Genomic DNA, 23,397 nt, shown 5'->3' with positions numbered 1-23,397 from the left:
CACTTCCATGAACATTACAGCCTGGTGGTAGATCACTGTTCTGATACAAACATGAAGCCGCTCACACCTGAACGTCATCACTCTGATTGAAAACACCAGAAGCTCGTTTCACCTTCACATTGCACTGACTGAACCTGAACTCAGGATCGTTTTCCTCATTAAAGAAATAATCAAGTGGAATATTTTTGTCTCATATGGGTTCTCTTTCTCCACTTGTTTTAAATTTTCATCATGTTTTTGGTCCTTTTTATGCAGAAATGGAAAATTGTACAACAGTCAGACGTTACAGCACCACTACTAACCTCTAAAATCACCAACAAATGCCAGATTTTAGTCCTGAAAACTGAAACGGATCAGCAGGAGAAAGCTGTGAAATGGAGTCAGTCTCCACCTGGTGGTGAAGTTTAACAGAACAAGTCACTTCTAGAGACAACACCAGAAATAAATCATGTGACAGCAGGTGGAGGTAGAATTTAACCTCTGAACCTCATGATCTGTGAGAAAATGAACCTAGAGTAAAACAGAAATGCTGTTAATGTAGATTATTGCTGTGCTAAGTCTGGAAACTGTAAATGTAATCTTTTTTGTTGTTGATAAGACAACAAAAGACTTCCGTCAATAAATAAACACTGAATTATAAATGCAGATAATGTAAAATATAGAAATACAGGTTTAGTTCAACAGAACTGCTCAATAATATATTCAAATCCATTAATAAACACTGAGATACATGCAAATCAGTTGGAACATATTTAATTAACATTAATTAGCATAACATTTGGATTAGTGGTTGTTGAGGGTTATTTGGGATTATGAATCCATTTATGACATTTTCTAAATTACAAATTACTGTTTCAACCACAAGTGGAGCTTTTTCACTCCAGCTGGTTCAGTTTTAATAAAGTTTTAGAGGATCCTGAGCTGACTGGAAATCTGCAGTTAAATCTGATAATAAATGCCTGCTAAAATGTTTTGTTAAATTACAGTTGATATCTCGTGAAATTATAAAAAATAATAATAATAATTGTGATTTCCACAAAGGCTGGACGAATATTGTCCATCAACTCTGGCTGTTTTAAAGTATTCTACATTTCTTTACTGCAGGGATTTTTATCAGATTTAACTGCCGATTTCCAGTCAGCTCAGCATCATCTAAAACTTTATTAAAACTGAACCAGCTGGAGTGAAAAAGCTCCACTTGAATTAAGAATATAACAATATTTAATATTATTTTGGTAAATTACAGATATTATTATTATTATTATTATATTGTTGTTGTTGTTGTTGACTTGCTGGTGATGAAACCAGTACAACCAGTAAACACCAGGGTCATGGAGGCGTTGGCCGACAGAGGGCCACCAGACCGATGATGTAACAGCACCTCCTGTAGAATCAGAGATAGTCAACACAGAAAGACATCTCACTCTGACGCTGAAATCACAACCACAGTGACTTTGTTTTCATTTAACACTTATTTCTGTTAATTAATATTGTTCTACACAAATACACTGAACTATGAGCTCAAACAACCAGTAAAATGCTGTAATTGGATTCATTTATATTCTGTTTTATTGTGAACGTGACCTGCAGGAAGATGGATTTTATGTTTTTCACAAGAAGGCTGGAAGTTCTCAAAGAGAATTACTTGGTTTGTAATTTAACCTAAATTAGTTAGTGATATAAACTGAGTTAAACAGAGATATAATCCGAGTTAAACAGAGATATACGTTATATCTCTATTAATGAACTAACAGGTTATATGTTTTGTTTTCTTTGTGCGTCTTGGTTCTCGGTTTTTCCCTCCCAGTGACTCCTCTACTACTGAAACGATCTTCGCTCCGCCCAGCCTCAGCACCAGCATCCTTCAGTCTCACCAGCATCACCGGGAACCATGGCGGAGACGAGGCCTCGGTGATCCGGACCCGGTTCTTGCTGCGGTCCGTTATGTCTTTGCTGCCCGTCTCGTCATGCCCGCCGCTGATCGCCGTCCGCCGCCGCCGCTGCTGCTCCTCCTGCCGTCGCTGCTCCTGGTCTGGTGCCCGTATGGGGCGGTGAGAGCGGCGGAGGAGGGCGGCGGCCTGCCCGGGGACAATGGCCTCAGAGGCGCGGTGGGAGAACCGTCCGGTACCGACGGCGGGGCGGCGGGGCGGCTGCTGGGTCCGTCGGCTCCGGTCGCAGGTAAACAGACAGGAGGCTCCAGGTTCTGGTTGTTGTTGTTGTTGGAGGAAATGGAAATGAGCTTTAGAGGAGCCAGAAGGACTCAGTTCTTTATTCCATGGTTGCTGGTTCCGATTCACGCAGTACAACGGTGTAAATCTGAAAACACAGCAGCAGTAGCAGCAGCAGAGAGAACCAGAGCAGAGATAAAAGTCTAAAGATGTGCAGATAAAACACTGCTGATGATCCAGCTGGACCAGGACCAGGATGAATAATGATGCAAGGATTGATGTTCTGGAGGAAACTTTGACCAGATATCAGAGCTGCAGGGTTCATCTGTTTAAACAGAACTGAAATATTCCTATAATTAAAGCAGAAAAGCTGCAGGTTTGAATCTTTACTTCACTGGTTGCATGTTGTGTGAAACCTGGATGCTGCTCCTGTAGAAAATTAACTGAATAAAAATAAACTACAGATTTCCCAGTTTATTCAGTCAAATATAGAACAACTGTAATCTCACATTCAAACATTGTGAAAGTCTGAATTACTGTGGATGTTATTCACAGACAACATCTCTGATTGAACAAAAACTGGTAAAATCTGTAAAATAACAGTTAAAGGTATTATTTATTAATTATACTAGTTATTTACCATTTTTGTAACTTATTTAAGTCAAACATTATATTTAGAATTTGTTAAATTGTGATATATATAATTTAAAAATATGTCATTAAAAAGTAAAATGAAAGAAAAAATAAAGGATAAAGGCTTAAAACTATATGAAATTTAAATCTAAATTTATTTTCTATTTCTACTTATTTGATCATCGACTGAAACATTTTGCTGTTCTACATGTAAAATAAAACCAACCAGTAAAAAAACAACTAAAGCCAAAAAAAAAATTAAATTACTTTTTTAAAAAGCGTAGAAATAATGGCAAATATCTGTACCTAATTTAAATACTGTAAAATAATGGAATTTTACACTCAAATGTTGTAAAATAAGAAATTACATTTAGTAAAAATACAGACTGTTGATGTGTATATTAAATTTACAGCTAACAAGTAAATTTATTTGTTTTTTTTCAGTGATTTTACCCGTTATTATCTGTAATTGAACGAAACAGGGAAAATGGTCAAATAACAGTTGAGTGTTTAACAAAAAAAATTACAATTCTAATTTTTTTTATGGTTTAACTGTTTGAGGTTATAATAATTTTCTCATCTCTATTTTTTAATATTACTTTATTTCTGTAACATCACAGCTGGTCTGATAACCATTCTGCCTCCATTTGAAGCTGCTTTTATCTTTAATAGTTCATAAGTTATGATCCATAATGGCTTTTAAATCTATTAAAAAGTGAATACTGAACTGAAGCTTCAAAGGATTTCACACCAAATTGCAGCATTTGTTCTAAAAATCTGATATTTTTTCCAAATCTAGAGACATCGTGTTTGTCTTTAAAAGACTTTTCGGAGGCTGCCGAACCTGGAGAAGCTGCTGGATGAGGAGAAACGCTGCAGTGGAGCTTCTCTCTTTCTGCTGCTGTCGTTTGGTTTTGATGCATTTTTTATTCTCACTGCGTTCGGCCGCCTCATCACTTTTTCATGTTCAGGGAAAGGTTAGCGAGGACGAGCTGGAGCTGCACTGAGCACGTGCAGAAACACTCATGACTGACGTTCTGACTCCACAGAGGCCCAGTTCGCCCTGAAGGTTCTGGTCAGAGACCTGGTGACCCGCCAGCCGCTGCCCGGTGCCACCGTGGACGTCTACCTGAACCACACCCTGAGGAGTTCTGCCCAGACCGGGCCTCGAGGGGAGGTTCTGCTGTGGGTGGTTTACAGTCCAGGCCTCTGTCTGACCCTGCTGGGCCACATGGAGGGCTATGTCCAGAACCCGCTGCCCTGGAGCACCGCCAAGAGGCCCAGTAAGTCCCAGAACCAGAACCAGCACCCAGGGAACCCAAGATAAATAACTAACCCTAAATAAGGAGTAAAACCCAACAGAACTTTACCTAAATAAAATAAAATCCACATTAAACTCTTCTGGATTATTTAAAACTGGTCGTTTTTACCATCTGGATTCTGAGCACTAATGTAGCATCCTGTCTCATTTTTACTCACTGTGGCTTAATTTTTTTCTCCAATATAGAGTTCTATGTCCTAAAGAAAGGAAACAGAACAAGCATGATATCAGAAATGTCTTCTGTGCAGAATAATACATTCAGAATGACACAGATCATCAAAAACAATTCACTTCTTCTATCTTCTTACCTGAAGGTGGATTTTGGGTTCAGAGGGTCAAGTTTTCCTTTGATGAACATTTTTAAACAAACTCAAAGCAAATCCAGTTTAAATTCCTATGTTTTAATTGAGACTACAAATAAGCATGGATCTGTTGTTTATTCTGCTGCACATCGTTTCCTTTAATAAAGCACACATTTTTTTAAGCACAAATTAAAAGGCCTTCTAATTAGGGAATTTTCCAGACAATGACATTTACATTTTTATTAAATATTGCTATTTTAAGCTTTGGTCATTTCTTAAGACAGAACTGCACGTCACACATGGTTAGTTCAAGCACCATTGGAAAGTTGAAAATCTGCAGATTTTTTCTGTTTTTATGGCTCCGCTCTGGGATAAACGCTGGAATTTAGTTGATTTATTTTATAAATAACATCTCTTTCAAACCTAAACTCTGGTTTTGGGGTTTACAGTAAAACTAAAGGAGGATCCTGAAGGCCGTGACGCCGTTTAAAGCCACTTATTACAATAATGTCAGCCCAGTCTGCTCACACACTCGTGTGACTGCATTATTTATGGTCATTATAGATGAATGAAGCGTCTGAGAACAGCTCGTCTCTGGGTTTGTTCATGATGGAGCAGTTTATGTTTATTGGAGAGGAACCGAACGCTGTAGTCTTTCTATGACTGTCTGAGCAGCAGCAGCAGCGTTGGGAGTCCCTGTCTTTGTCCAGGATGCAGAAGGGGGAGGATGGAGGATGGAGGGGCTGCTGGATAGGGGGGCTCCTCTCTATTGTCTGCTGAATGAGGCAGGAGGAGGTGGAGCTCCAGGGGAACATGGAGCAGGTGTGATGAGGATAATAACCAGAATGGAGACCTGCTCCTTCAGAGGCGCCTCCCTTTTGTTCTGCTGAGCCAAAACCTAAAACCCCAGCAGCAGGAGGCAGACAGCAGCGCCATCTGCTGGTGGATCTACAGACACAAAGCAGGACATGCTGCCGCTGCTGCAAAGCCTCTGATTCAGTTTCAATTTCCGATTCTCCGATTTCAGCACCCAAAATGTAATTTCTGTAAAATATTTAGGCAGATTTTCACGTTTTCACACCTGGAATCGTTTCTGTTTTCACCCTCAGAAACAAACCTGTGGAGGCACTTTAAGGCAAAATAAGCCTCATTTTTATTTCAACATGGAAGCAGCTGGAACTCTGCACATATAATAATAATACATTAATAACAGATAATATATTAACCTGCGTAAACACCGGCTTTTGTTTCCTACCAATCAGTCCACATCAACATTTTGTCAAAAGAGCAACAAACTCTTCTGATGTTAGAGCCTCAAAAGTTGGTGAAATGTCAACCAAAGACTGTATTTCTGGAGGAAATATGGACACATTGATCATTTTGGTCACATTTGGGGTCTTTTTGTTCTGCATTTGTCGTTCTAACTGGATTAAAATGTGAGTGTTTGTGTTTCATTGTGACCATTTGCTTCTCTTTCTGCAGTTTTCTCTGCGGTGACGCTGCTGTTGCTTCCTCACAGTCAGGGAAACATCTGGCTGTTTGAAGACTCAGTCCTCATCACCAGGAAGTTACCTGGTGAGTTCACACAAGTTGGAAAAGAATTAAAAGAGTTTAAATCCATGGAATCAGAGCCACTGAAGTATTCCGGATTCATCCTGATCATCTTGTTTCACAGACAGCTCCTCCCAACCCAAAGTTAAGTTCCCCAAGAACCTCCTGACCATCTCTGATCAAAGCGACGTCTCCACGGTGACGGCCTACCTGACGGTGCCACAGCGCCACCTGGCCAAGGACTGCACCAACTGCACCCAGGGCATCATCAGCAACAAATCAGGTGAACACCAGGAAGACTTTTATTCCAGAACACAGCAGATCTACTTCCTGTATTTAGAAAAAGAGGAATGATGCCTAACTGAAGCTAAAACTAGGACAGATCAAATTTAAATGGGATCTGCTTCAGTTGGTTTAAAAATAGTACATGAGGGAAGACTTGATGTGTTTGAAATGTATATTATCTATACAACTATTAAAAACCAAATTTACATCAGCTATTTGCAAAAAATGATTTGACTTTCCTACAGTCTTTTAATTAAATACGTGCCTAATTAAATTATTTTACATGCTTCATTTTAAAATTCCTCAAATATGAGCTGCTTGTTTGAACCACATTCTGTACGAAGCTAAAAATTCTGCATTAGGAGGGAGCAGATCCGTGATGCCTGACTGTTTCAAAAATGTTTTGCTGGAGATTTAACGACTAAAACGTAACTTTCTGACCTGTGCAGTGTTCAGAAGCATCGAGCTGAAGGCGGTGGCAGCCGTCAGTGTCTTGCTCTACTCCGGAGGCCAGCAGCTCCAGGTCCGAGGTCCGATCCAGATCAGTCTCCCGCTGGGACACGGCACACACCTGAGGGCCTCGGACACCGTCCCAGCCTGGACCTTCAACCTGAAGACAGGTAAGAAACACCAGCACAGAGGAGCAGAGCAGGAACACCAGCAGATGCAGCAGGTAACAGTCGTGTCTGTGCTGTGTGAAGGTGCCTGGGAGAACCAGGGTCTGGGGATCGTGAAAGCAGTCGGTGATGATCTGGTCTGGACTTACACCGCCTCACATCTGGGCTCCTGGATCGCTGCCCCGCTGCCCTCATCTAGAGGTACCTCATGAACTCATTAAAATGTTGTTTGGTTCGTGTTCTAGGTCTGCTGACACATTTTATCTTGCAGATTATCTCGGGCATGCCGGCTCTCTGGATTTCTTATCGTACCACACCTACCTGCTGATGGGAATTCTGGGAGGAACTCTGGTTATCGTGATCGGATTTCTTTCCTTGCTGCTGTGTCACTGCGGGTAAGAAGCCTCAGAAAATATCAGTAAACAGCATTTAAAGGTGCACCATCATTCAGAGTTCAGTCAAGTCACCTTAAAGTAAATTACATTTAAATTACATTTAAAAGCTCAAAGTGTTTCCCAGTAGAGAGTAGAGATTTATACTGAATTTATATTCAGTATAAATACTGAGTTTTAAAGACCCTACAGTGATAATCAATTAAAATGTTAAGGATTCAAACCCTGCAAGTTTCTCTGAAACACAGCTTTACTTGACTAAAATAAAATGTAGATAGAGGTCTAGACCTTTTGATTATCTCAAATAGCTAAAAAGACTTTAAAGTGGTCTTTAACCATTCAAACTACAAACAGTTTGTTGTTCTGGTCACAGTTCAGTACAAAGTCCTGCACCTCTATGGAAACAGAGCGACCATGTACAGAGGTAGCAATAATTCAGGAATGTCTTCTGTGGAGAATAACACCGTTAAAATGACAGAAATTAGAAAAAAGGACAAATCTAAAATGAACTTTCTATGATATTTATTTTAGAAATATAAAAACAACAAATTAGAATCAACCAAATGTTCACAGATGGTGAGTCTACATATGATAGAAATTAAACTATTTAGATCTTTAGTTTGTTTCCATACTGGTCTGTGTGTAAACACTGGCTGCAGTTCAAGCAAGAACTCTCTGATCTTTATGTCTTCAGAGCTGAGTTAGCCATAAATAAATAAATAGTTTAATTTCAGCTGAAGCACTGAATTTTTAGTTTTTCACAAAATACTTTTTCTATTGCACAATTTTTGCAAAAGATGCGTAGAATAACGAGTTTTATGAAATATCAAGATTTTAGGCTCAGATTTGGTTCATTTTTCTGAATAAACTGCATGTCATAAATGATGATTCATGAGGATTGTGTCAAAGTGAAAAATTCTTCTTGTTTTTACAGTTTCTGGCTGATAAATTGTCATTTTGGGGATTTTTTTAAAGATAATTGTTAATTCTTGTTGGCGATTAGAGGGTTAAAGCAGACAGAGGAGCACACTAATAATTTCTCTGACAAATCAACTCAAGCCTCAACCCTAACCCTAAGCCTCGTGGTTTATCAAGTGTTGCCATAGTGACAGCAGATTTACAGTCTGGGTTTCTCTCTTTAAAGCGGTCCTTTCTGTCCTCATGAGGTTTTGTTTAAATGTTTTTTTCTACACAAGTTCTCATCGGGAGCCCAGGAGGAGGCAAGCGCGGTTTTCCAAACTGACGGTGGTGAAAAAAGACCAAACCACGTCCACCCACATGGAGGAGGGTTTGTTGTTCCGATCAGGCGACAACAGTCTGGCCTCCTGCAGTGTCCAGTGTGAACCTTCATCCACGCCGAGGCACAAAGCCAACTACAACATCTACGTGGAGGATCCGGGGAGCCTCACTGCCGCCCCTCTTTACGAGAACATCGCCTCGGATCGGATGAAGGGCTCCCAGCCGCCACCTCACTACATCAACAGTGAAGAGGTGGCTCGGCTCAGGGAGAAGTCGGAGCAGAACCGGGCCAACATGAACGCCGACAGCTTCTTTCAAGACAAGTTAGTTCACATCTACAACCAGCCGGTGGCCATTATTCAGGCTCCGGAGCTTTTCGGTGCTCAGGAGCAGCTCAAGTCTGCCACGTTCCCCCGCAACGGGGTGGAGTACGATGCCCATTCAGAACCTGCCAGCAAAGACAGCTACACCCAGACTCTACCCAAAGGCCCCCACCACCACCACTCCCAGGGCGGCAGCAGCCCCCAGCAGGGCAGCCAGGACGACCCCCAGCCTCTGGAGACGCCTCCCCAGGGTCAGGGCCCCAACGCCGGGGTGTGGGGACGCTACAGCAACCTGCTGGAATCCTCCGTCTCCGTGCCCGGGACTCTGAACGAGGCGGCCGGTATGGAGGCCTTCAGCGGAGGCCACGGGGTGCCCAGCGAGCTGCAGGGGATTTCAGAGCGCACCCTGCTGGAGCTGACTCGCGGGAAGTCTCACCCCAGGGCTTGGTTCGTCTCTTTAGACGGGAAGCCGGCCGCCCAGGTTCGACACTCCATCATCGAGCTGCAGAGCCGCCACCGGCCGCCGAGCAGCAACGACACCAGCCTGGACTCGGGGGTGGACATGAACGAGCCTCAGCAGAACATCCGCGAGACAGAGCGGCCTTCCATCAGGGCGTCTTCGCTACAGCACCACAGCCGAGGACGGTACGAAGAGCAGGACCTCAGCAGCAGCGAGAGCGGCACCACGGCCACCTGTACGCCGGAGGACCCGTACCTGAGGAACATTTTAGACGGGAGCAGCGGCGCTATTCCCAACATTCCTGAAGAGCGGGACGGGATGGATACGTCCAGCGCTCAGGAAGACAGCGAGTCCAGGGGGACGCCGCCTCCACGGCGCCTGAGGAAGGTGAGGGAAAAGGGGAAGACGGAAAAGAGGAGCGCCAAGCATGTCCGTGAAGGCCGACCCCTGACCAAGAGGAGTTAGAGCAAAGAGACGAGCGGTTTATTATCTGTGCTTAATTTAAACATCACATTAACTGTTTATTCAGTGATTCCAGTACGGCCACTCCATCTCAAAGCATCAGATGTTTAGATCAGTTTCTGCTCAGTCATCATAAATTTGCCTGAAATTATTAAAGCATGAAATATAGATATTAATAGAGATATTGGAAAAATTGTAGGGCTGGCCCGAATAGTAATTTCTGGACTCCAGATATTCGGCCCCAATTAGTGACAAGTATTCAGATATTTGGTAAGAAACACCCGAAGGGAGGAGACAAGCTTCCAATATTCATATCTCAAAATTAATATTCGGATACCACCGTAACCACCGAATATTCGGGTCCAGCCCTAAAAAGTTGTAGCTTGACATATTAAATCATTTCTGTGACATAATTTCCTCAGAAGTTGCCCGTCCAGTTATGCAGATTCTAAATGACATGATGAGAAATAAGAGTGAAGATATCAGGTTTTTATCTTGGATAAAATTATATAAACCGTTTATTATAGTCCTTAAAACAGCTTCAAACTTCAACGTGAGAAAAAACCTACATCCATCTGAACCTTCACTGATACCTTTATAAGTATCTAGAATTCCTGATATAAAGATTGTTAAGCAGACGGCCTCTGATGATTTGAGATGGAATTACCCAGTTAGTTTTAACTACTTCTGTTCACACAGGCATTGTTGTTGAGTTATGTGATTGTACGACTTTGCCAAAGAATGCATAAGCTAATTCAAGAAACAAAGCAGGATCTGTGTTGTGTTGAAGCATCATGTAGCTGTTGTTAGACACCATATGTTCACTCATTCTCCTGAATCTGAAGATCACCAGCGAGATTCTTCACAGCAAATGTCTGTGTGAACACGATGTCCCACAGTCCCCAATACTGGCGTTATAGAGGGTGCCTTCTTACTGGAGCCCGACCGATACTGGATGTTTGGCGCCGATACCAATCTGAAGATGCACTAAATTCTGAGATACTGACTGATGTTTATATATATCGTAGAGTTAGGGTTAGGGAACATAATGGGGTCATTGATAGTGTAACTGGTGGAAGTTAATCAACTAGTTGGCGACTTGCAATAAGGACACCGCTCGGCTCCACACCACCAAATGCTCAGCTACATGTGCTGCCGACTGCACGGAGGCCATTTTAAACAGAGCTGGAGGTGCTCTCCAAAAACACTATGATGATTTCAAAACTACCCCTAGCATCTTTACCTGTATTATGTCCCATAAAAGAAAGCTTCCCATCAGACAACAGATACCGATATATCCTTGGCTGGCCGTTATCGCCACTGTATATCGGTCGGGCTCTACATCTTACTGCCTGTATTCATGAAATGTGACTACACAGAGGCACAGTATTTGTCTATAATTAGTAAAATCCGGTGAGTTAGCAGGACGGACGGACGGACGGACACAGATACAGGTACTATGTGTAGTGCACTTATCCTCACCACAAATGCCTGCTGTAAATTAAATACGACAAAGAAGCTTTCCCCATTTGCAGTGTTCACATCTTGTTGTGACTACATGGTCTTGTTTCACTTTAAAGAGAAGAGGCTCTGGGATTTGTTGACAACTAATCTGAATGTGAGTTAAACAATTTAGCGTCAACTTTCCGACTCCAGCCCTGGACTCTGATGGACTTGATGTACATTGTAAAGCTAAGCTGCCATTTTGAAGTACACACCTGATATTCAAGGTTTTAAGCCTACAGTTGTTTTTGAATGCATGAAAATGAATGTTTCTTTGTGTGTATGAACACGTAGAGCTGACATTGTCATAGCTGTTAGATTACAATGTGACTGAGTTTTTCCATTTTTCTGTCTCGTCTTGAGGAGACTCAGTGTTGTCCACTAAACTGAGAGTAAATACAGTTTGAAGCCACAAAACCAGACACTAAAACATGGCACGATGTGTTTGATGGGATTCAACGACAACAATGTTTAAGAAGATTGAATCCTTTTGTTGACCGTGTCATGCATTTTTACTGCTTTCTTTTTTGATACGTGGGGATCTGGTCATGCTGTATAGTTCTGCTATAATCAATAGATTACTGATTTTTACAAAGAGATATAACAAAAAATATGGTTTTAAACTGGTTTTTCAATTCAGAGGAAGGGATTTGGTCATATAGTCCACAGAATAGTTATATTTAGCTCCAAGCCTTTGTACTTACTTGTTGGTGAGATGTTTTGTTCACTAGCCCAGACAGAAATATATATTTACTGATTTTGCACAGACACTTGTGTATCCTAATGACACTGACCACTTCCTCTAACATCTGGGTATCATTGGATCATTTTAATTCATAAATGGAAACAGTTAAAAATGTATCTCGATATTTTGGCAGTTCCCCTTTTTTGTTTGGAAACCATAATCAAAATCATATTTTTTTTGTTTGTTTGTTTCCAAATAAAACGTGAGACAACTTTAAAAAAAAAATAAATTCCAAATTAATTTTTCATTTCTTATTTGGGAAGAATGGCAGAATGCTTGGACACTCCGTCTGTCCATGTCACTCTCTTTGTTACCTTAATGTAGATCATTTTCTTCCAGTTTTATAGAATATCCTTTGGAAGTATTTAGATTTCTAGTTCCTGTCAGCTCACTGTTGAACATCCGTTCCAAAAAAAAACCAAAACAACTTGAAACAAACAAACAAATATATGTTTTTTTTTTGTTATTTTTTAAAGTTACAAATGTATTCATTATTATCCAGTGATACTCAGACCATTTAGTGGTTTTGAGTTAATTTCTCAGTGCCAGTACATTCCCGTTCCTCTCAGGATAAGCTGTAAGAACTTTGTTGATCCCGTAACCTTTCATCTGGTAACATCATTAAGTCAAAGTTTGACCTGGCTGACTAAAGACCTGCAGAAATAATGACATTCCCATCAGCTTCAGCCATAATCCGTGGTTAGCGCTAACTTGCGTCTGTTAGCATGCTAACATGCTAGAATAAGATTGGGGAACACGGCAAACATACAAGTGTTTAGCATGTTAGATCTGTCATTGTAAGCATATTAGCATGGTGACATTAGCCTTTAGCTCAAAGCACAGCGGTGTCTGTATACAGCCTTACAGAGCTGCTAGCATAGCTGTAAATGCTTCAACATTAAAGTATTTTACTTAGTAAAATGTCAGACAATAAGGTCACATGTACGTCTGCCTTTCATTTCAGTCCTTTCCTAACGTATATGGCAGATTTGTTCAAAGTTATTTAAAGCACATTAGACAGTATACAATCCCTGTGCAACATCACATGAACGTCAAATGATTCTGAATTCCTTCACCTCTTAATAACAGCTTTATTTATGACTTGAACAGCAGCGCATTTCAACTCATGCAGCCCCATCACTGTTCTTCATTGTCAGGACTACGTATTCACTGTGGTAGTCCTGATCAGGTTCACAGCAAACATCTGGACTCCATCTGAGCCCAACAAATTTATCGTGGTCTCACCTTGACCACAGAATGTGCTCCCAGGCTTCTTTTAATGTTCTTTAGCAAAAAACAACCTTGTCATTTAGTCTCAAAGAGCAACAAGGGTTTATTTCTTCCATCCAGAGAGTTTGATGTTCCGAAGAGTCCTTCACAGTCTGAACTTCACAGAAACTCTGGTTTACATTGATAACTTTCCGATTTTACTATTTTAAATCATTTGACATTTCAGTGACTTTGTGCAGGGCTGTTCTCATTTCGGTTGTAGATTGTACATATACTTTGCAATTACGTTGTAACACAGCATTCATAGACATTTTCAGTGGGGGAAAAACTACAAAAACAACAATGATACAGCACTGCAAACTGATGAACCACGATAAAATGTCACCTCAGAAAGCGGTTAAACTAGCAATATTTCCGATGAATTCAAATTGAAAATGATTTTGCCATATTTAGTCTTCCATAGCGCTCCTGCTGTTACATTTTGTCTGATTCTGTACATCCATACGTGTTCTTTTGTATGTATATAGTACAGCAGCATTTTATGTGTTCTGTGACAGTGATTTAATTCTTTCGTGCTGTTTTTCTTTCGTTTTAAAGGTCTGAGAGCGGCTGAGTGATGAGGTTTAGTCATACAAGATGTGCTGTCGATGTGATTCTTTTAAGGTTAGCCTAAAGACAAAGTGTCTTTGACTGGGAGTGTACAAAAAGCCTGAGCTTTGTCATTTAAATGTAGCGACAAACTGAGCACTTAATCCTTCAGTATGCTAACAAATGGAAATCCTCTCCACTGCTAGCCACCAGCTTCAGAACACAATATATCCCAGCTTCAACAGCGACATGAGGAGTCGTCTGCGAACACTTTGTGCTGGTGAATCTCCACGAGCTAAACGACCCCACTGCCACTCCTGTTTCCAGTGATCTTGCTGAATGTATCTGTACTGATCTCAGTGTGTTCTCCAGCGTGCTCCTTGTGTGTCTTAGCCATCCAACCTCATGGGCTTTTGTTCCTTCCAAATGGACACCACTTGTGTTTACCTCTGTAATGATAGTAATGTTATTAGTCTTGCCTTTTTGTGCACTAAATTAATAAACTTACTTGATACCAACCATTGTTCAGGAGCCTTTTTATTTACACACTACTGCGTCGCCCTGGGAGATTTACTGACAGTGATACGGACCCAAGACAGACATTTCATCAACAGCTAGAAGAAAATATCTTGAAGTCTTAATAGTTTGACTTAAATGCAGTTTGGTTGCATGAACAAACCCCAGGGTGCCCCTCCCAAACCTCAGATAAATCGCACTGTAATTACTGCAGAATATCTGCACTACCGCTTTGTTTTTTGTTATTTTTTTACTGCAGAAACCCTTAGAAGTAAGCAGAGAACATTGTGGGGGTTTAGCCTTAAAAGAGGCACCAGGACAATGTCTTGTGGGACACCAGTGCAGACACAGTAAACCAAGTCTGGATCAACTCTGAGAGATTTCCTTTAATCCAGTGGCACATTCATTTTTCCATTTAAATTAACTGATTATTGATCAGTTAAATGCCCTGCTTTGGGTCTGATGCAGCCTCTGTCTCTAGCAGAGACTCAACTCACAAAAACTGGACAAGAAACACAAACCATCCATTACCACAAACCAGCAAATTCAAGGCTATGCTAATGGATAAGTTAGGAGGCTGCCACAGATTAGCCCAAAACAATGTCTGGAAGAAAACGCCTTTTATGAAGAATATCTGGCACTGCTAATTGTCCTCAGGAAACAGATTGTTTTGTTGCCCAGTTTATGTGAGTCTACAGCTGCTTTAATCTGCCAAAATGAAAAATATGCTCATATAAAACAATTTTAAAAATCCTTTGTCATATTAAAAATGTGTCTATCTAGCATTATTTGAGGTTTTGTGGTCCAACTTGCTCCATCAGCTCCTTTCAGATGTGTGATTAGTCGGCCTCTGATGATTTAAGATGGAACAACTGACGTGTTCATATTAAAATTCTGAGCAGTGGGTCTACAAAAATAGATTAAAGCAGATAAGATCAAAAGAAACTCTTTTTCTTTGTGGTTATTTTTAACATACATAAGTAATGAATGCTAAGTTTCTCGTCATGCATGTTTATTAATTTAATTCACCATTGCAGAAACATCACTAAAACCTTAAACAACCTTAAATGAAAAATACGTCAAGTCTCTGTGTTGCTCTGAGGACGTCTGCTGATTGAGACTCCGGTCATCGTTAGCTCTGCAGTGAGTCTGTCAGTATTTTTACTGCTCTCCTCTTCGGTTCTGGTCGAATTGGTCTGGGAGGAAAGTTTACCGGAGCTCTGTGGTCTGGTTCCTGTCTGAAACCAACAAAAAGGTTCATGTGATCTCCAGCTTCTGTTGCTTCAGCGGTGCATTTAGTTCTTGTGTTCTGGGAAACGTGTCCAGATGTTCCGTCTTCTGCATCACGCTGACAGACGGTGAAAAGAAGAGCTGCCAGTCTGGTTTGACTCACAGTCTGCTGCTGAAGCACACAAGTCTAGAAACCTGTCTGTTAGTTTCTGAGTGTCCTTTAAGGTGCTTTCTGGTTTCTTAGAGTCACTGGAAAGGCAGGAGGCCTTCCTCTGACTGGATCTCCAGGTTAAAGGATTATAAATGACATATCCATCCACGGGGCAGGAGTTTGATTTCTGCAGGATCTGATCCACACAGTCTGAGTGGAACTGAAGTCCACATGAGGAGTGAAAAAGAGCGAAACAGAACAGAGGACTAAACAGTTCTGAGTGACATTCATGTTAATCAATATGATTTATAGATCAATGGTTTGATTTTGGAGTGTATAATCAGTAACATGATGTAGTTCACAAATTCAGAATAAATAATGCTTCAGTGAGATGACTGTTGGATTTGATTTAAATATTGAGGTTCATTGAATGTTTCTTTCAATCATTCAGCTCAAAAACAAAGACAGAGATTTCTCCATGACTGGAACTCTCCTGGTTTTAGTCTGTTCCACGTCTGTAGCCTTAAATACAATTCTACAATTTCATTTAGCAGACGCTTTTGTCCAAAGCGACGTACAACATAAACAAGAATTCAGACAGAAGGAAAAACCTGTAGTAAGTGCAAAGGTGCTTCAAGTGTATACATATACAAATACAGCTAAACTCCTACCAACACGCCCCTTCAGGAAGAAGACTCTCTCTGCATCAACTCTGGACAACCCGCCGGTGTATATAAATGAACATGTGAGAGCAGAACTTTTAACGTTCTGACATACTCTCTGAAGATGATTTGACACGTAAACATCAGTGGATTCAGATGTTTTTAAGTCCTGTGTTTGTCAGACGGTCTTCTACAATCAGTCTGGTCAAAATCACACACTGCCAGCTTACAGTTTACACCTCCAATAAAACGACCACGATGACACACTGACGTAACAACGTGTGACCACATGTTCTGTAAAGTCCTACCTGGTGACGGCAGGGCAGAGTTTGGACATGCTGACCCAGGATGAAACTCTGCAGACCGATCCGACACTGCTGACCTTCATCCAGGAGCCGAGACCCTGATCTGAGCCGGACCGCTGGCAAACACTTCAACACAACGTCTGGTAACGGGTCTGCAGCCAGCAGGACGACGCTGAGGACCGGAGGAGGGACGTTTGAAAACATGTTCTCTGAAATATCACTAAGCTAAAGTCAATGTCTGAAAATGAGACAGAGCAGAGAGAATGAAGGTTTACGTTCCACCTGTTCACCTCAGAGCTGGGGTCTTACTCTCTGAATGATTTTAGGATTTTTGGGCTCAGATTTAAGTAATGCTGAAGCTGCAAATCAAATTAAATTTATTCACTTAGTGAATAAATAATAAAATAAATAACTTAACCTGAGCTGACAAAAGTGCTGCAAATTATCAGACAGGCAGCAAACACCTGGACAACACAAACCTTTTAGAATCAATTAGTAATTAAATTAAATAGCATAAAATAGGAAAACAGACAAAAGAGGACGGCAACTGGTTGGATCAATTTCTAAAATAAAATAAAGATGAAATATGAGCAGTATTAAGAAAACCTGTATGTCTTTAGGTTTATCTTCAAAATGCTAATTATGCTTTCCTTTTTTTTGCAACCAGTTGGAAAAAAAAATCTAAAAATTAGTTCAACAGACCAACAGAAAATGAAGAATCCAGAAGAACCTTTGTGTTTATTGCTTTGATAAATGCTGTTGTTTCTGTGATTTTTTTTAAAGCTTTGCTGGCTTTTAAATCTGCTGCTGTGCTTCAGGTGGTTAAAGGTGGAGTCGCCCCCTTCACTGACAGAATAAAGTTCATTTAGCTTCAGGATCACAGGTGGATGGATTCATATCTGACCTGTCATCTTCTGGCTCAGAGCTCGCTGCCGTCGCTTCTCCACTCAGCTCCTCCTCACCAGGATCCACTTCGCTCTTCTGTTCTGTTGGAGCTCACAGCTGTTCATCTCTTCATCTTATTCATTCAGTCATTAAAATCATGTTCCATCAGAAGTGAACAGAGAAACTTATCTGACGTCACACTTGTAAGATTAACAAATGTTCACCAGCAGTATTATCAATACTTCGACTGGAGATAAACAAAAAGCAGTAAATTTGCTTTTACGTTTATATTCTGCATTTACAATAAAATATTCTATAAGCAGCTTGAGGTCGATGCAAACGGGAGAAACGGCTGAAGTAATGATTTACAGGATGAATATATGTTGAGTATTTAATTAAAATGAGCTTACAGTCCGTGAAGCCAACGGATGCTGTGGCTGGCAGCGCTTCTCTGCACAGTCCTCACACAGATAGAAATACCTGCAGATGGTGGAAAATGAAGACATGAATCCCCACAGGATGATCACAAAATCAATCAAATATTTTATACATTTACAGACAATAAACTCGAACATACAGCCATGGCCATAAGTTTGGACACAAGTACCACGACGCTTGTGAATCTTAGAAAATATCACAAAATTGTCACTTACAATACACTTATGTTCTGTAATAGACATCAAAACAGGCATAAGTCATGCTGTGTCCAAACTTATGGCCATGGCTGTACACTCCAATGTACTCAATCTGACTCAGAGCTGTTACAGTAGATATGATTTTTATTTTTTATTCTCCAACTTACAGGAAAAATTATGCAAATGGTTTAAAATCTGCTGTCCTGGTTAAAGTAGTGTTAAGCTCAGATTTTGGACATTTTGATGTTTGAAAAAGAAGAATATTACAGAGAACAGCAGCAGGAGAATGTCAGCATCATTTTGTGGACATTTTTCTGCTCTTTTGCTCCTTCTGTCGCTGCTTTCCATCACCTCTAGTGTGATTTTATCAGTGATAAAGAGCTGGGGGTAGTAATACTAATATTACGTTCTCTTTAAAAGGAACTTAAAAATGCAAATGGAATAATATTAAAAACAATTTTTTTAAGGAATATCTGGAATATGTAATGATAAAAACTTTCCATTCTAAAGATATCCCCCCCCCCCCCCCCCCCCACTTACGTCTCTAAGGGATAAATGCAGCTTCATTCAGAGGACGTGATGAAGACGAGAACAGCATCATGTCAGTGTTTATTCTAACAAATCATTTCAGACAGCTCTAGAAGGATGCTTGAGTGTGTGAATCTTACTGGAAACATTTTCCAGTTACCGGGCAGATTCTGCAGCTGTGACACCACTCCCAGGTGACTGTCTGCTTTCTGTCTTTCAGCGGCCGTCGTGAAGAGCTTGGCTGCGTTTTTCAGCTGCTCCTGGAGTAACTTCAGAGAGCTAAAGTCCTCCCTGTACAGAGGACACTTCACCGTCTGGTCCTGGTTCCGCTTCTGGTGTTCTGCCCAGACCTTCATGCAGGAGATGTGGACGTTGTTCCCACAGCCGAACCTGGAGACGTGAGGAGAGCATGGGAGACAGAAGAACATCTGACAGCATCTACTTCAGATATATGTGTTTGAATAAAAATCCAGAGGTGGGTTTTGGTGACAGCAGGTACAGAAGCTCCATTTTCCCTCATTTATAAAGGTCTTTAAACACATCAGCGACGATTACCCCCAACAATATATACAACAATCCTTCAACTTGGAACATTTTTGTGGTTAGATCATTACAACATCTTCTAAAAACACATGAAAAAGTCTTAGGATAATTCAATTCAAGTGATAAATTATAGTCAGAAGCATCATATTGTGGGTTGCATCCATCACATGGGTCCAAATTCACATCTTTAACCACATGGAGACACTGCACTTCCAAACCACCTCAGTAAAGCTGTAATTGGTTTAATCCTATGATATATCAGTGATCTTACATCAGGTGGCCTTTTGTGCAGCTTGTTTTCCACCGATCACTGCAACATTCCCGTCAGCGGTGAGTCTGAACCGTCGTCCTCAGCCTGTCACCACTCACCTGCAGTAGGAGACGGGCTGTTTTCTCTCCAGAAGATCCTCCTGGCAGATCGGACACACATCCTGGGCGTTAATCGCTTTCCGGTAAACTCTTCCTTCCTCCCGGTCCGATTAGTTTGAGGTCCCAGAGGCAGCAGACGGTTCAAACTCTGTCCGCTGGGCTTCTGTTTGGTGTAAACCGTGAAGCAGCTCAAAGATCTGCCTCTCCATGAGTCCACGCTGAAACGAGTCTGGAACAGAGTTCATTTAACTTCAAACTTTACTCCACAGATGTGTCTGTGAAACAGAAACAGCATTTTTTTAAACTGGTATTATGGCATCTGTATCAACAAAATCCTTTGCTCTATGGCAAAATGTAGACGTAAGAGGTTTTTTTTTTGACCACTCAGTTCTTCTTGTGAGAATTATTTCGTGCATACTGTAAATATTTGTAGACAGCTCACACACTCATTCAAAATAATCAATGTGGCCCAGCAATTCTTCTGAAAAACATAAACCATTTCTCCAGTTACTGTACTTCAACCCTGATCAGGCCAAAATGAGGTTTCTAGGAATGAGATTTACAATTTTAAACTATTTTCTTAAATTACAGTCATGAACAATCAATAACCAGTTAATCATCAACTTGTCCTCCTCATCACACACACTTCATCCACCCTGTTCATGATGCTAACTTTTGTTCAACAGTCTGCAATTGAAACAGAAGAAATGTAAATTTGTAAGTTCTTGCTGGAGGACATTAATCAGCGCAGAAGTCTTTGTCATGGTGTTCCTTCACCAGCTGAACCCCCACAATGCTCTCTGCTTTACAACAGAGTGACGCCTCCTTTGGTCACTCATTAGAAAGCAACATGCAGAAGGATTCACCTTAAAGCTCCTGGCCTCTCCTTCCTCTCTGAGCAGGAATCCTGTCGGCCCGTAGGACTTTAGGAGGAACATGGTGGTGCTGAGAGCTTCGTCCTGATGCAGACTCACTGCATCACTGACTGTGTTCCTCCAGACGGTTCTCCTCAACATCCTGACAGAAAGAGAACTTCACTGATCCCCAAAGACAACTGAGGAGTTGTAGGAGAAACGTAGACAACATAAAACCCTAAAACAAACAATTTACATCTCAAATCACAGCAAAATTACTGTTAAATTACCTTAGTATTAATTCAGATGAGCATTATTAATCTATAAACTATACCAGCTTCACTGCAGCTCGGGGCTAAAAGAGGTTTTCAAATATTCCTGTACATCTTTATATTTAATTAAACTAAATAATAATTTTATTAATGTAAATAACCATATATCAGATAAATAGAAACACTGCTATAGCTGCCTGCACTCACTGCGATATTAACTTAGAGAGAAGAAAGTAAATAGAATGACTATTTTAATCACATCAGTTCCTCTAGCTTCTAGCTGCTCCTTGTACTTAGCTAACAGCTAAACAACAAAAGCTAGTTGGAGCTCGTAGCTAGTTTGCTTCTACGACGGCTGTGAATAATTTAAAGCAGAATTTTACTCTTCCCGATAATAACAAGTATATCTCAACTTTAAATTCTCTCTTCTGCTTCCCTGTAGTCTCCAGTTTTCCGTTTTAACACCGCAAAAACGACCGTTAGCTTGAAACCGCAGCTAGCCGCTAGCTTAGCATCAACCAGGCTACATTAGCAGCAGCCGTTAGCATCGACCCGCTGCTGGAATCTCACCTGTACGGTAAATAAACTCACCTGCTCAGGTGTGAACACACAGCATCTACCTGTCTCTGTCACCGGAAGCAGCCTTTACTGTGTGGGATACTGTGGCCATGGTAACCGTTGCTAAGGAGGGATTGACCTGCAGAGGGCGCCGTTGCTAAGGATGTAAGGAATAGAAGCCTCCTGATTCACTAATTTAAGTGCAATGTAAAACGAGGAAAATACAGAAAATATGTGTTTGAATGTGTATAAATGCATTATTGTAAACATAGATAGATCTGTATATAGGTGTATAAACAAATATATTTATATATGTTTACAGTCATGCAAACACATTTATATGTTTGTGTTTTTAGGTGTATAAATAAACATATATGTGTATATTTATATATATAAATATGTGTTTATGTGTATGAACATGCATAATTATGTATGTTTGCATGCATTTGGACATAAATATATGTAGATGTGTATAAACATATCTAAATACATGTCTTGGTAGGTAAATAAACCTGTAAAACATGTATAAATGTGTACAAACCTGTACAAATATGCAAATATATTCATGTCTAAACACAGATTTAGTTACAGTAATGACAGTGAGTTTTCACAATAGTACAACCTAAATTCAGGTTTCTGTTATATTTTTTATTACAAATTGTGTAAATAGTTCAAATCAACAATCCTATCTTTGTCAACAAAATCAGTAGTCATTGTGCACCGTAGCCATGGTAACACGGAGACTGTTGCTAAGGAGATTTTCACCTGCAGAGGGAGCCGTTGCTAAGAAATAGAAGTTCTCTTGCTGATTGGTCCATTTTCTGATTAAAATGAATATTATCATGATATAAATATAAAAAAGCAGTGACTTGATATAACTTAAATTTTTATTGCTATAACTGCTTTGAATTTTAGCCTTTTAGCTTTAACTTTATCTGCTGTTGTTTTCTTCTGATCATCCTTATTTTGTGTAGTTTGTTACTTGTTTTAAAAGGTGTTCTTGTATCATATTGTAACTTAACAGGATAATTAGTGTTTTTTCTGCTCTGTAAGTTGGTGGTGTTGTTGAATATCACACATATGAAGCAGCATTCAGGACTAGAACAGGAAAAAAAACACCATAAAAGTGGACAGTAAAAGGTTCCACTCTGTGTGGAACCTTTTACCACTCTGAAGTTGATGATGACTGACAAAACTCACCACCTAAATGTGATCTTCCTTGTATAATCTGTTAAAATCTGCTGGTTCTCAGTGATTAAAGCTTCCTAACGCTCTGAGGGACGTCTCTCTGGAGGTGATGTCATCTTCAGCTCCGGTCAGTTCTTATCAGGAAGGTTCGGCTCAGAGTCGCCTCGGCTGCCACAGTGAACAGCAGCTCCTAGAGAATTAAAAAAATACAGGGTTTCATTGTTTTGCTTTTCCAGAGAAGGTAAAACTCTCAGAGGGAAGGATTACTCTCAACTCTGGCTTTTATTTTTCCTCCTTGTGCAAAGGTAAGATCCTTTTATTTAAGAAAACATAAACAGCAGAAAAAGAAAACTACAAGTGAAAATGTGGGTATTATTCAAGGAAAATAAGTTTATTTTCCAATAAATCTAACAAACTTTCTGCTAATTGTGTATTAAACAGTGACCGCTGATTTCACTTTGGAGCTAAATAAATTATTTTAGTGGAAACTATTTGAACACAACATGGTGGTAAAAAAAAAAAAGATTTATAATAAAAGACACTTTTCATGGAGAAATGTGTAAATCTAAATGTTCAGACACAGATGAGGATGTCATAATAGGAGTCTCAGTATAACATATGGTGTGTTTTTTTGGGTCCATTTAAGATTATTTGAATCTAAAAAAAAAAACAGCCAAAGAGTCCTTAAATTCCCAGCAGATAGAAATTAATAAAGTTAGTCGATCTGTGCTGCAGGATAACATGAGATCATTTAACTTTTATAGTTTTATTCTAATCTTCAAGTTGTTAAACAGTCTTAAACTGAACAGACCTACACACTTTCAACATAATACTAGTCATTTCACAAGACTCTTAGTGTGTAACAGAACTACAACTAGAAAA

General features: G+C 40.2%; 3 protein-coding genes across 5 annotated transcripts in view; 2 read left to right on the top strand and 1 right to left on the bottom strand.

Moving 5' to 3' along the window:
* Window positions 1-1,850: 1,850 nt before the first annotated feature.
* Window positions 1,851-14,337, top strand: fam171b (family with sequence similarity 171 member B). Its single transcript, XM_051943351.1, has 8 exons — window positions 1,851-2,178; window positions 3,851-4,084; window positions 5,907-5,999; window positions 6,100-6,258; window positions 6,710-6,880; window positions 6,962-7,078; window positions 7,149-7,272; window positions 8,466-14,337. The coding sequence occupies exons 1-8, from the start codon at window positions 1,968-1,970 to the stop codon at window positions 9,754-9,756; spliced, it is 2,400 nt and encodes a 799-aa protein (XP_051799311.1). The 5' UTR covers window positions 1,851-1,967; the 3' UTR covers window positions 9,757-14,337.
* Window positions 14,338-15,174: 837 nt separating this feature from the next.
* zswim2 (zinc finger, SWIM-type containing 2) lies at window positions 15,175-21,444 on the bottom strand. The gene is given in 9 exon segments (XM_051942365.1): window positions 15,175-15,936; window positions 16,687-16,855; window positions 17,588-17,664; window positions 17,979-18,062; window positions 18,871-18,916; window positions 18,918-19,121; window positions 19,644-19,861; window positions 20,510-20,660; window positions 21,361-21,444. Coding segments are annotated over 8 exon segments (1,206 nt in total). The 5' UTR covers window position 20,660; window positions 21,361-21,444; the 3' UTR covers window positions 15,175-15,678.
* Window positions 19,007-23,397, top strand: part of LOC110957817 (calcitonin gene-related peptide type 1 receptor-like) — a 26,858-nt gene continuing 22,467 nt past the window's right edge. For all 3 annotated transcript variants that reach the window (XM_022204022.2, XM_051943371.1, XM_022204021.2), the window contains exon 1: window positions 19,007-22,820. The gene's annotated coding sequence lies outside the window, so the exon portion shown is untranslated. The remainder of the gene's footprint in view (window positions 22,821-23,397) is intronic.

The sequence above is a fragment of the Acanthochromis polyacanthus genome, chromosome 22 (genome assembly GCF_021347895.1).
Source record: "Acanthochromis polyacanthus isolate Apoly-LR-REF ecotype Palm Island chromosome 22, KAUST_Apoly_ChrSc, whole genome shotgun sequence".
NCBI classification, from domain to species: Eukaryota; Metazoa; Chordata; class Actinopteri; family Pomacentridae; genus Acanthochromis; species Acanthochromis polyacanthus.
The sequence above is the reverse complement of the archived record's forward strand: the minus strand, read 5'-3'. Positions and strand labels throughout refer to the sequence as shown.

Coding starts and splice junctions, on each gene's coding strand:
- fam171b (XM_051943351.1), top strand. CDS start 1,968: ATGCCCGCCGCTGATCGCCGTCCGCCGCCGCCGCTGCTGCTCCTCCTG. Junction 2,179..3,850: donor TCCGTCGGCTCCGGTCGCAG/GTAAACAGACAG, acceptor CTGACTCCACAG/AGGCCCAGTTCGCCCTGAAG. Junction 6,259..6,709: donor CATCATCAGCAACAAATCAG/GTGAACACCAGG, acceptor TGACCTGTGCAG/TGTTCAGAAGCATCGAGCTG.